The sequence below is a fragment of the Clinocottus analis genome, unplaced genomic scaffold (genome assembly GCF_023055335.1).
Source record: "Clinocottus analis isolate CAN_PGR_092001 unplaced genomic scaffold, fCliAna1.0.p SCAF_10, whole genome shotgun sequence".
NCBI lineage: Eukaryota > Metazoa > Chordata > Actinopteri > Perciformes > Cottidae > Clinocottus > Clinocottus analis.
In genome coordinates this window covers 11,019,354-11,032,674 of record NW_027175821.1, presented here as the reverse complement: position 1 = coordinate 11,032,674, position 13,321 = coordinate 11,019,354, and the positions used below count along the sequence as shown (strand labels likewise).

The 13,321-nt window shown below is 39.1% G+C and overlaps 1 protein-coding gene across 7 annotated transcripts in view; it reads right to left on the bottom strand.

Moving 5' to 3' along the window:
• ahnak (AHNAK nucleoprotein) overlaps positions 1-13,121 on the bottom strand; it is a 33,067-nt gene extending 19,946 nt beyond the window's left edge. For 5 of the 7 annotated variants that reach the window (XM_068588308.1, XM_068588353.1, XM_068588345.1 and 2 more), the window contains exons 1-5: positions 12,877-13,121; positions 5,514-5,577; positions 742-799; positions 432-585; positions 96-319 (exon numbers count right to left, since the gene is read on the bottom strand). In XM_068588308.1, coding sequence (XP_068444409.1) covers positions 96-319; positions 432-585 — 378 coding nt within the window. In that variant the 5' untranslated portion in view covers positions 742-799; positions 5,514-5,577; positions 12,877-13,121. Of the gene's footprint in view, positions 1-95; positions 320-431; positions 586-741; positions 800-5,513; positions 5,578-9,959; positions 9,998-11,271; positions 11,348-12,876 lie in introns of those variants that run through there. The other 2 variants (XM_068588316.1, XM_068588325.1) reach the window with 2 other exon arrangements.
• Between the last annotated feature and the right edge of the window lie 200 nt (positions 13,122-13,321).

Sequence of the window (13,321 nt, the reverse complement as noted above, 5' to 3'; positions counted from 1 at the left end):
ATATACAACATGAAAATGTAATCATCCCATGTATTTTGTTCATTAGATACTTCATGAACAAATTAGTAATCATATCATTTAAAAATATAACTTACAAGGATGATGTCTGGACTGGAACCTCCTAATCTGGTTTTCCCTTCCCATGTGAGGGTGCTGATTGGCGAACGACACGGTGTGCTCGAGGGTGAGCAGTAAGGGGATTTGTCTTTGTTTTGTAGTTTCAGTCCAACCTTGTGGCGGTTCAATGTCTTCAGTAGCTCAGCTGTTTCTTCTGAGCTCATGTTATCAAAGTAGACAGTGGCACCCACAATCTGGTCACCTATGAATTTTGTAGCGACAGGGTGAAATCTGTTAATAATACTAGTTAGCACCTCGGTGAGGCATACATCACTTCATACTTGATGATTAGAGAAAAAAACAGTATTTCTCACCTTCATATACTTGTCCAGACCGTGCTGCAGGTGACTCTCCTTTCACCTCCTTTACAAAGAGCTCTCCTCCAGTCTGTTCAATGGTCAAGCCAGTTTTGTCTGGCCCCTCCCAATCTGGAAAGAGCACCTCTCTGGTTTCCTCTTCTTCAGCCATCTGCAAACATAACCATACAAATAATGGGTTTGAGAGAAACAACATAAAGAAGTTGGCAGGAACTTACAGTATATGCACAGAGTAGAGTGTAGTTTCACCAAGGTATATATGATATATAGATAGTACATGTATAGTAGTATGACTTTTGAAAAATACCTTGTTTTGCTTTACTCTATTTAAGCCCTGGTGTGTTGGAAACTCTATCTTGATTTTCCTGCACAAAAAAAGAAATTTAATCATTAAGACAAACGTGTGAGAACAATGCATCACTTTATGTTCACAAAGTAATTTATTCCAGACAAAATGTTCTTCTTTCACCATTAAGACTAATCCTAAATGTAACATTTACCCACCCCTGTTGATAGGTTTGGCATGTAGGATGAAATAGCAACCACTAGATGGTGGTAAAACCCTTCTAGAAAACATGGCCTCTACCCCCTCCCTCCCTCCTGTGCATTCTGTGTTTTGCAAATTTGGTTGGAGTCAGACCACACCCTGCCCTGAGGAAAGCAGCCCAATCCTGCGTCTCCACCCATGCTCTAATGTCAATAGAGAGAACAATGATGGTTAAAGCTGCCTTGTGTTATGAAAACACCTACAGAGGTCCAGAAATGCACAGCAACACATATACCAGTATGTTGATACATGTCTTTTTTAAAACACACATGCATATACACAAATAAGAGTCAATAATAAAATAAGTACATGTTTGTAAATGCTCTTACTCACATAATGCAAAGCAAACTTCTTATTCTGGTCATTAATGACAGCTACATATAAGTTTCAATCTAGGTTGACCAAATGATTATTGCATTCATAACTACCACTGCATCACAAAATGGATCACCTGTTTCCTTTTTTTAAGGTTTACTCAGCGATACAACAGCACATCATAATACTGACTGGACGTGGTCAGACAACTTTACTAGATCAATAAATTGCTGGTCTTAAAACAGAATCCCTTTTAACAACCAAACAACAAGATGACAATTTACCATATATTTATCAGTTCATATCAAGCCAAATTACAGGCATGTTTAGCTTTTTAAACTCTCTAGCTGTATGTTTGCTGTAGTAAACAAATTTGCAACCATCACAAAGATAATATGTTGTTTTTTTTACGCATCTTTATCAAACATGGATCAAACAAAGCATTGTTTCATAACAAACTCTCCACAACTAATACTTTCAACTACATACAATCTGTCACGTGTCTCTACCTTGTTTTTACATTGCATTAATTTGGTAAAAACTATTATACAAAGTGATATATTTTTCACATATATTAATCACAGATTTGTGTTATAAATAACGGCATGCTCGTTCCGAGATGGTTTTTACCCATCAGCTATGTTTTCATTCAATGCTAGAGCATTTGACCTGATTATGCTAACAGCAGCCAGTCCATATTTGACAGTACTGAGAGACATTTTTTTGCCGAATGGTATTACATTCATGACAAAACTGTATTACCGCAGTCATTTTAATGACAGATCCATTCTGCTGCTGCCTTTATGCAGCTTACCTCATCAAACTGTGCAGCCATTCAGTAAAGTTTCATCAAATTGTCTATTTGTCTGTAATTAGACGAAATAAATGGCAAAAAAAAAAACTATTCACAGAATGGCACAAGACAGGATACAAACAGGATAGTGCTGACTAAATGCATGTGTTTTTATGGGGAGGATTTAACGACTTCATACCAACTTAAAAAAGGACTCTAGAAGCTCTTTACTAATTTTATTATTACTATTTATTATTATTAATTTATTACTATGCACCTACTTATTCAGGGAATCGCAAAATACAACTTCATGGTTGTCAGCACACACTTCATGAATCTAAGGGGGGTGTCAATGATGCCTTTTTGAACTTTATATACAAGTGTCTTCCTTTGTTTGTGAGATTTATTTAACTTTGTCGTGTCGTGACTCCATTTTTATCCTGACATAAGCAGACCTCTTTCATGACCATTATTTAAGGTAATGGCATATAATTGGATTCCTGAGATAAAACATAGTTAAGACATGTAAACTCAGAAAGATAAGACATGTAAACTCATAAGCAACTGCCACAACAGCTGGATTTACATTTTAATATAATTTCAACTTTCTATTTTTTAGTAAAACTGAAAAAAAATGGCTTTCAAATGTCAATCTTACAAATAATTCTGAAAAAAAACACACTTACACATTTTCCCATACTATATTGCACCAAAGTAAATCAAATGTCTATACCAGTAAGCCTCTCTTCCCCATTCACTGACGCTGCCACACATTGCTCTGTAAGATAACAAGCTGCTGGGAACAAGAAGGACCTGAGGCAAAGATAAAGGAACAGCTGTTTCAAAAGGGAGAATGTTAAGCATTATTCGGTCAATGGCCATCTGGCACTTTTGCCACACTGCCAGTATATCGCCTTTTAAACAAATGAGAAGGTTAAAAGATAACGCTGCGGATGTTTTGGCTAGTTCACCGGGACCGAGACCAAATCGTCTCCTGACGTAATTGTGTCCTAACTATTAACACATAATAATACTTTTATAGTTAGGCTGTGTGGGAAGGCACTAATAAACAGCTTGGAATGCCAAGTTGTTTGCAAACTGGTCCTTGGCTGTACCATGTCCAAGGGCACGTAACAAGCAATACACCAATTAACACAGGTCAATAAATAGACTGGTCCTGCATGATTGGAAATCTTGAAAAATGCTTTGGGGTAATATTAAGTTTGCTTTCTAAAATAGCCTTTTGCACACTCTCTGAAGTGAATAACAAGAGCCAGGGCCACGGAGAGTGATAATACGATAAGATAGGAATGGTGTTTATGCCAAATATGACGGCAACTACTCGCAGGCATCTACTACCTGATCTTCCCCTTCCTCCCTCTGTCTCATTGTCTCTGTCAGTGTGACTCGATTGACAATAGTATCCATTACATTATATGCATCAAACACAGCTAAAACGTGTGTGGAGGGGATCAACGAGGCAGTTTACAGTTCAACAAACCCAGCTTTACCCAATTAGCAGATGAAGATCAAATTCCGTTTAGGTCAACTAACACTGCCAGTTATAGTATCTCAACCAGACTGAGAGCATTTGAACTGAACCAAAAGAATTTGTGTTTTCCCCATGGGTCACAATGCAGCTCCTTTTAGATACCCGCCTCCTCTCTTTATTCAGTCAATGAAAACAGACGAGAATAGCTGATAAACCTTTCACATGATCTTGGTTTCCTCACATTTCTTTCTTTCATATGCTTCTCAGGACTTGTTGACATTACATAAAACTGTACAGCTTCAGTTTCAGAGGGAGGCAGTGGATTTAAAGTATTTTTACTCTAATACAAGGTACATATTATTGTTGACTGGATGTTCTTTTTTAAATAAAATCTCACAGAGGAAAGTGGAAGGCAACATCCATGTATTCACAAAAATAACCAAGAGCAAGGGAGAGAAAACTATGTTCTTATTCAATCTTTAATCTCACACACACACACACACACATACTGTATAACCTCAGGACACAACCCTCCTACTTTCTCTACTTTCATACACAATGCCCATCCATATTTAAAGTTATTTCGTTTTTTTCCCACTTTGTACCACATGATAGAGAGTGAACTATTTAAGCTGTCCTTGTTCTCTAAGCTTTGCCATATCTCTGGCAGCAAGCCGCAGTGAGGAGCTGAGGCTCGCGGTCAATATAGGAGGGAAGGAAGGAACTTAGAGAGAGAGGGAGATGGAGAGAAGAGGAAATGGTAAAAAAAAAAAAAAAAAAAATGAAAGTAAGCAAGATAGTAAGTGAGAAAGGAGGAGAAATGGTTGTGAAACTGCTCTTTGAAATGTAAGCATACGTGTTAACAGTAAGAGGTGGGAGGAAACAACCCAAGTAAAATGTTGGGCTATCCCTGAAGAGTCTCCTCAGCAGCTTACAACAACTAGAGGGCATTGTGAATACAGGCTTCACTCTATCTTCATTTTCGAGTCTCAAGTACAATAATCCCTCTATAAAGACAAGCTTAAAATATGCCATTGCATAGCATAACATCTTTTGGAAATAGAGCACAGAGAGACAATTAACTTGACAAAGATTAAATGATTAGATAAGAATTACGTTATGAACAAATACTAAATAAGTAAAACTCTGTTCTTGAGATCATAAGACAAGCAGGTAGTCTGTGACTCAAAGTAATCCGGCAACATGAGAATCAGCCTGGTATCACATGTCCTTGAATTTGATAAAAAATAATTAGATATTTGTAAGAAGCATTAGTGTAAACCATAGAGGCATGAGGGGAAAACGAAACAGATGAGTTTGTTTTATTATGGCCTGGTATGTGTGTTGAGCAACAGGGATGTGAGGACAACCAGACGTACAAAAGCATCTGTTAACTAGACAGCAACCACAGAGCTTTTCTGAATATTCCTCCTTTTATTTAGCCTGTCATTGGAATGCATACATTTGGGTTTTGGTATAGATCCTGATGCTATTCTTCTACTCTTCAGGACTAACTTGTCCACAGCTGTCAACTTCAAACATTTAAAACAGTATGGGCTTGGCAGGCCTTTGATTTGTTTCATAAGAAGGGTAAAGGGTTTCAAGCAGAACAGGTGGTGTTTGGGGGAGGAAGGAGGGCTGCAAAGAAGAGGCACCAGGAGCAGAAGCAGCCAAGTGTCAGGTTTCCACAATCCAGGTCTTTCACAGCTGAATAGTGGTGGAATGACCTTCCATGTTCAAAGGAGGCTATGCAACAAGCATTCTATCAGAGGTTTGGTGTTTGGCAGAATAATAGAACACTGCTCTTAGGTGACACTGACTAGATGGCCTTGATTGGAGTGATTGGTGATAAGAAAGATGTTTTCTTTCAGTTACTTAAGAAATATTAGATGTTTTGTGTGGAAATCTTGCATTATGTCCAAGGACACTTACCTTGGATTGCTCAAGCAAGGCCAAGGCCCTCAGTCTGATGCTGTGGTTCTTGTATTCTTGGCTTCTGTTGGAAGAGGAACATAAACAGGATTGGAATATGAATAAAATTAACAATAAGTCGATAGGTTTTACTGTTATCATGGGTGATACAAAAGAAGCCTACTCTGAATTCATCATGTGTAACTACCCTAAATATTTCAGAGGCATGTTTGACAGATATGCATCACATATAAGTCAGTGTTACTTTAAGAGGTGTGTCACAACATGACACATGAAGCCAAATACATGCGGGATTCACTCATGGCTTTTTGGTGTACATGCTCAATGGTCCTTCCCATAACCAATCCGAGCCCTCAGAGACTTTAATAATTAAATCAACAGAAGTAGAAGCACTGACCCTGGCAAGTAATGATGCAAAATACTCACTTTAAGAAAATATATACATCCCTCGTTTCTGGTGATGAGAAGATAAACAAAAAATATATCCAGGATTCAGTTCAGTTTGATGGAATTTGAAACGGAGAGGATTTAAGAGGATTTTTAAAAAGACAATTTATTATACTATACTTGTGAATTCCTCGGCTCTAGTGTCAGTGCTTGATAGACAACTCTGAGACAAGACTGTACTGCCGAGGTGTATAAAACTATATAAATGGGCAGCCACAAAAGCCAATATGTCAATTAAAATCAAACTATATTCATAATGTATTAGTCATTCTGCTTTTAATCAATCTAGTTATTTAATGTAACTTTGTGACTAGCCCAAAATCTTACTACGAGGATTATTGCAACAACAATATGGCATATTGTGAAACAAAGCCTTCTCTTTGTCTCAGCACAAACAGAACCAGACTAGATGTGTGTAGACAGGCATCTACCAGTGGGAAAATGCCCCTCAGATAAATTCTTCTGAGGCAGGCTCTCCAACCCCATCATTAACCTTCACCCCCCCCAATCCTCCTCTTTCAAATTTTATTGCTCATTGCTCTTTACTAAATGTATTCCAAATGACTGTGTTTGTAAGCCTCTGAACCTCTTTCTAAACAATCTGATATTCAAAATGGATGCTAAATGCTACACAAAGATAAAAAGCAAACATGCTTTTTAAAACAAGTGACATTAGTGCAAAGCTAGTAAAACACTTCAAAGATTTGCCTAAGAATGGGTTGTTGATTACCTTATGGAACGGGCCATACACTGAAATAGATGGGACATAGCTGAGACAAATGCCAGCCAGTTTGTGGCTGTCATTATGTTTGTGTAGGGAAATTTGCACCACAGCAGCTGTGTACACTCTCTAACCCATATTCCTGTTACAGAGACATATTAATCAGACTGCCAGACTGGGGGTTGTTCAGGTAAAGAGCTGATAAATAGCAAAGTTTGTTTTTTTTGTCAAGAAACTGTAAGTTACTAAAGGTAACATGAGATATGACTAGCTGGATCACTCATACCCAAAACTAAATTAGACAAAAGGTATTTGAGATCTCTGGCTGTGAAAGAAATGCTAATGACTTTTTGTTGATGAATGTCATGTGTGATAATTTCCAGATACAGGACTCAAGACGGAGGAAACACCTTCTGTTGTCAATAACTGGGCGAGGCCCCACATGAACACACATGCAGACATGCATTTTTACTAAGGTGAAATGTGGTCACCTACAGTGGAGAAAGCCAATAAAAACACATGCCATGTTGAAGAGTAGAAATACCGCGCCACAGTCCACGAGGTGGATCGTGTCGTTTTGCCCCTGTGCTCTGCTTACAAAGGGGGCAGCTCAGTGCACAGCCTCACCCAGGCCTCTAGTCACACACATTCCTTGATAGAGCAGTCAGGCCAGCTGGAAGGGAGCCCAGCCTCTCCCCACAGTGACTAACTCCAAAGAAATGTCCTCTTTCTCTCCGACTCGAGCCTCATTCTATGCCGCCCACCCTGCACCCTGCCTAAGTGACCACCCCCTGCCGTCACCCCCAACCTCCAGGATCTGCTCAAATAAACAAGAACACCACATTCAGTCAGATATGCAGGTTTTAAGGCTCCCTGAAGTAAACACTCTCAAGTGAACACTGAGAAGAAACACTGGATCCCATTTTTACAATCCATGTCAACATTGTCATCATCATAATCTTCGTTCGCTGTGTCTGTGCACCAAGTCACTGCAAACACTCTACATGTCATTGTTTTCCAGTTGCACTTTTTCCCAGTCCTTGTATCTTCTTCTGTGCCATGAGGACACATACCTGCACAATTTCACTGGTTTGTTTGTAGTCAATCCATCATGTTGATTGTCAAATCTAATCAATTTGGCGAACAGAAAACAGTGGCAGTGTGACAATGATTAAAGCTCAATTGTAAGTGAATCAGGCAGAGTGCTGGTGATTCAATTATGATTTAAATAAAAAGGCCTCAGTGCAGAGAGAGAAAGAGAGAGACAAGCAGTGACCAATTCAGTTGTTTTTTTAAAACAGAATAAACTACTTGTTAGTACCTCTCCATTGTAGTTTGACAAAGCAAAGCGAGTACAACAAAAAAAAAAGAGACACAACTGGCTCCAGTTTAGGGTTAACTCTTTCCTTAAAAACGCAGATAGGACATGCATGTGGGCAACATAAAAAGAATGCACGTCAAAATGAATAGTTCTTTTCTGCACTCCATAGTCCACATAGTCCTCAACCAAACCACAAGTCCTACATAAACCAAAGCCTGCCCACTGACGCCAACTTGGCCTGCTACTGATTAAACTATTGTGATACTGGCAGGATTTGCACACAAAATGGAAAAACTGAAGAAAACTCCTAAAATCCTGTTCTCTTGCTTTTACGAGATCACAAAGTGAATCATGGGTTTTGAGAGTCAACTATGTCTTGGTTTTCATGTATTTCACAAAAGGATAGTAAAATAACTGTTCTATACAATATGAGGCAATAAGTACCAGGTAAATCATGGTTCCTATTATTACTCATCGTTCTCTGTCACACTTCTATATATGTAAGAAGGGAGGATCTCATTTTGAATTTCCTCTCCTGGGGTTTTTCCATTTTTTCCTTATGTGCTAATGTTTTCAGGGGAGTTTTTTCTCGTCTTCTAAGGGACGTAGGCTGCATCCCAAAGAGTAGCCATTGTCGGCCTGTACATCGCACTGAGACATTATAAGTAATACATGGCTATACAAAAGAAACAACAGCAACATTTTTGCAATAATTGAACATGCCACTGTGGCTATAGATGAGCTTCTGAAATGAGAAGTGATCTTTGGCTGGTGCCTTTGGGCAGTTTCAGAGCCAACATCGAGAAACATAAAAAACAAATAGAATGCTGACAAACAGCTTCAGAATAACTGAGTTTAGGACGCAAAGTGGCATAAGCAGTGGAGGGACAAAAGGAGCACAATAAAGTTCACATGGTTATGTAACAAAAATAACATATCAAGCGAAATTTACAGACATAGCAACCTTATAGGCCATAACTGGCCAACTTCAACTCTTTTTAGTTCATGATGCATAGCTCATGTTTATACAAGAACAAATGCAAGTCCATTCATGGAGTAGGAGACAAGAAGGTTAAAAGGAGGACTAGATGGCAGCCGTAACGGCAGAATGTATATATATATATATAAGACTTCCTTAACTGTAGCGCTTGAAGCGTAGGCACAGCGTTATAGGCATGCATTTTGATCACACGGCAGTAGTGCAGAGTTGTTTATTGCAAGAGTGTGTTGGATTGTGATGACGCGCCATTCTTGAGTATCTTGTTGCAGATAAAGAAAACTTAAACAAAGCTGAATGTATTCCTGAATTTACATTCCAAGCCCTGTTGCCCTGACATTTTGGCTACCCGATTCTAAATAGAGTTTTTGTAACAGATGTTGCGTGTCATTCCTTGCGAGGGCAACATAACATCTCTTCTGGGGGTTGGAGTGTATGTCATAGAATTAGTGGAGAGCAGGTAGAACTTGCAGTATAGCATCAGTTATGTGAGATTGATTTTGTTAGATGGATTTGTATAGCAGATGTCTGACAGAAGTGGTGAAGGTTATCGGCTTATCAGAAAAATGAGTCACACCCTTTCTAAATCCCATGATTGCATAAACCTCATCGAGTTTAAGGCGAAAATAAGTGTGAATTACATGCATGTGCATGGGTGTGACTTGCAGAGGACTTATGTGTGACTTATGATGACTGTTTCATCATACTTCTTATATCACTATTTCTGTGTTTAATGCTAATGATAGGTGCTCCACAGAGCATACTGAGGACATGCTAAAACATTCCAAACTGGTACTGGATGGACAAGAAGGGAGTGGCTGCTGGGTGGATGGCCTCGAAATACTCACAACTGAATCTCACACTGCAGTTTGCTGTTGTTTTGCAGCTTTATGAAAAACAAACTGCCCTCAATGGAACAAGTATGGATCTACACATTTGCTATTGTTTCATTGAACCAACCTCTTGGGTGGGACTTCAGGGAGTCTGCTGGAACTGCAGAATCTCCAAAAGCCGAGCTTTGTTTCTGAATAAATGCAAAATAAAAAGTATGAAAAACATGAACTGTAGTTTAATTACAACTTCTTTTTGTTAATTCACTAGTATGTTCATCACCCTTTTTGGCCTCTCCTCGCTGTCCCTCCTTTTAACCACCCGCTCCACAAACCCATGAGGAAATGGTAGAGGAAGTGTGCTAGAGACCAGTTTATATCCGTTTCACACTGGCACGGCTGACTAACAACACTCTCGCCTGTTCTGCCTGTCACTTCTCTGCTTCTGTGAAAAATATCTTTGCATGATTGTGCTAAGACTCCAAACAGTCAGGAGGCATGTCCTTAAGGCTAGTGAAGAGGCTGTTTATCACATGGGTGGCAACTGCATGAAAAACAACTTGACTGGCGCTGCCAATGTCGGCTACAATGACTCAGCAATTAAGCTTCATCAAAACTTTACAGTAGTTTTTTTGCAACTCAAAATGTCACACATTATGCCAAGTGTCAATGTAAAATTTTCTCTGCACTGTTGAGAAAAGCAGTATCCACCTCAGGCCAAGATACGGTTATTTAACAAGCGTTTTAGCTGCAGGCAGTCAGAAACCAGTTATGAAAGTTTCAGCTCTTAAATATCTACGTGGACCCTTTCGGCAAAACCTATACCTGTACTAACAGCTTTGTTATCCCCCCGTAAAGCACGCACTTTGTCATGTGCTAAGTACACTAAACAAACTTCGACCCAAACACCTTTTAGCGCTGTGTCATTATTTGGCTTCTCAGAAAGTCGCCTCGACAAGACCAATTTGAAAGACGCGAAACATGTACAACTGTGAGTCCCGTAGACGGAGCAAAAGCAGCTCTCCCTAACACTGAAAAAAATTTTGGGTGTGGCAGGAGGGAGCAGTGGAGCAACGCCACACCAAGAATTTTTACTTTCAATCGAGATTTCACAAACGATTACATTTGATCGTTTTTTACACAACTTTTTACACAACTTGAGCAAATTCATCATATCAATCAGACAAGACCGTATGTGATCATTCTGGTTTGAAACAGACCTGGAAAGGTGACGCTTATACGATGTATACAAGTTAGGCAGAAAAATAAATACTCCACAACCTTTTTGAGCAGATAAAGTGCGTTTCTCTATTTCTCCAAAAGTGCCAAGCCCAGGCTCCCCCTTTATGCCTCAAACCTGGTTTCAATTAGCTTGTCTTTCCAAACCACTACATTCCATTACTCCCCTCCTCGTCCTCACCCGCCCATCCCCCCTTACTTACTCACTCCCTGACTCTCTTTCCCTGTCTTCCTCCCTCCTTCTCCTCCGCGCACCCCTTCTTTCCTCACCAGCACACCCTGGCCGGGTGCCCAGGTTAAGAGACCCAAGGTAAAAGAAAGACAGAGAAATCTCTCTTTAACCAAGATATAAAAAAAGTAAGTCATAAGAATTCTCAGTACAAAGCAGCAGTGATAGTTGCCAACTGTCTCTTACGTAACGCTGGCTGAAATGAGTCAAAAACAGATTCATGTCATATTAAGAACCTTCAGACATGTTTGCCCCATTTCACAAAAGCAGACTGCGTTAAAAAGGCCCATATATACACACATATATATATATACACACATATATATATATATATATATATATATACACATATATATATATATATATATATATATACACATATATATATATACATATATATATACACATATATATATATATATATATATATATATATATATATATATATATATATATATATATATATATATATATATATATACATATATATATATTATTGTTCCTTATGGCTGATAATACAACACCCTGCAACATAATGGATAGACAGAAAAAAGTTATGATCAGTAATCATAATTGTGCAAACGTATGATTTAGAGGGAGCCATTGCGACAGCAGTCTACAACATATATGGGTTTCTTTTTCTTCTGGGTTTTTTTTTGCTATAAAGGGTGTGCCTCTGTGAGGAGACAGCGAAGCAAGAAGGAAGGGAGGGAAAAAAAGGTGGGGGTGGAGGCAGGGGAAAGGGAGGAATCCACACCCAACGTGTTGCTGCAGGCGTTGATAGAGAATTACCTTTACTTTTTAAATGACACAATCTTAGTCAAGGGCGTTGGACAGATAAGAGAAACACTTGATCAATGATATGAACTCAAAGTACCCAACTCTTTTGTCTTCAAGCTCCTTTGACTCAACTTTCATTTACTGTGTGGGATATTCTAGTGCAGTAAAAAAAAAAAAGTTAGCTGTCCCAAAGACTTATGACCTCCTTTTGGAAAGAGCATATATTCTTTCTATAACAGGGTTCAGCACTCATATACAAGTTGTTTAACAACCATTGCGCCAAGTTGAAAGAAAAGTAAAGTGCGCAACTCCAAACAAGCCCTCTGCATTCATGTGGTGGCTGTGGATACACACCCACTTCTTTCACTACTGTATGTCAGTTTTTAAACTTATGATGAAATTCAAACAAAATCCGTGCCACTTTGCACAACAGAAAAAAAAACATAAGAAATAATACACATTTTCACTTTATACAAAACATGACTATAGCTCAATCTACCTTTCGGGGGGGGTGAAGCATAGGTTACTACAGAAGCTAAACACATAAAATAAAGTAGGACAAAATCACTAAAATGTTACCACTGTTACACACAACTCACTGCAGTTGGCAGGAATATTACAAGAATGTTGGATTCTGCCACATAATTAGTTCAACTAAAGCCAGGTTATAATACAGGATTTGCAATTTTTCAGCCAAATTACCAGTCAGCACCATTGAAGCAAACCATAGCTGTCAACAAATGCACAAATGCAAAAAAAGCATTAACTTAAATCTAAAGAATTAAAAGTGCATCTTTACCTGTGCGCAGTCTTTGCGCCCAAGAAGCCTCACACCCGCTTGAGCATCCTTGAAAACGTGTCCTGTTCCCTTCTCCTACACCCAAGAAAAGCTCTTCTTCCAGTCACAACTTTGTAGTCTGTCAGGATTCTGTCACCCTTTTTCTATTTCTCGATCAACCAAGTTTCCAGGGCGTTTTCTTCCCCCTCTCTCCCGCCCTCCTCTGCTCTGAGTTGGTTTTAACTTTTTTCTATGCAGCTGCTTCTCTGGGCTGAGCAAAGTGGCCAGAGGGAGCTGCATGGGTAGGGCTCCTGGTTTGCAGAAGGAGGGAATTCAGGGGAGGGCATTTCTGCAAGGGAGTGGTTCCCAGCAGCCGTGGGACCACCCACTGATAGAAGGCTCTGATGACATGCAACAGGAAGAGTAACTTCAGCTTTAACAAATGGAGAGAAAGGGTTAGTTAATG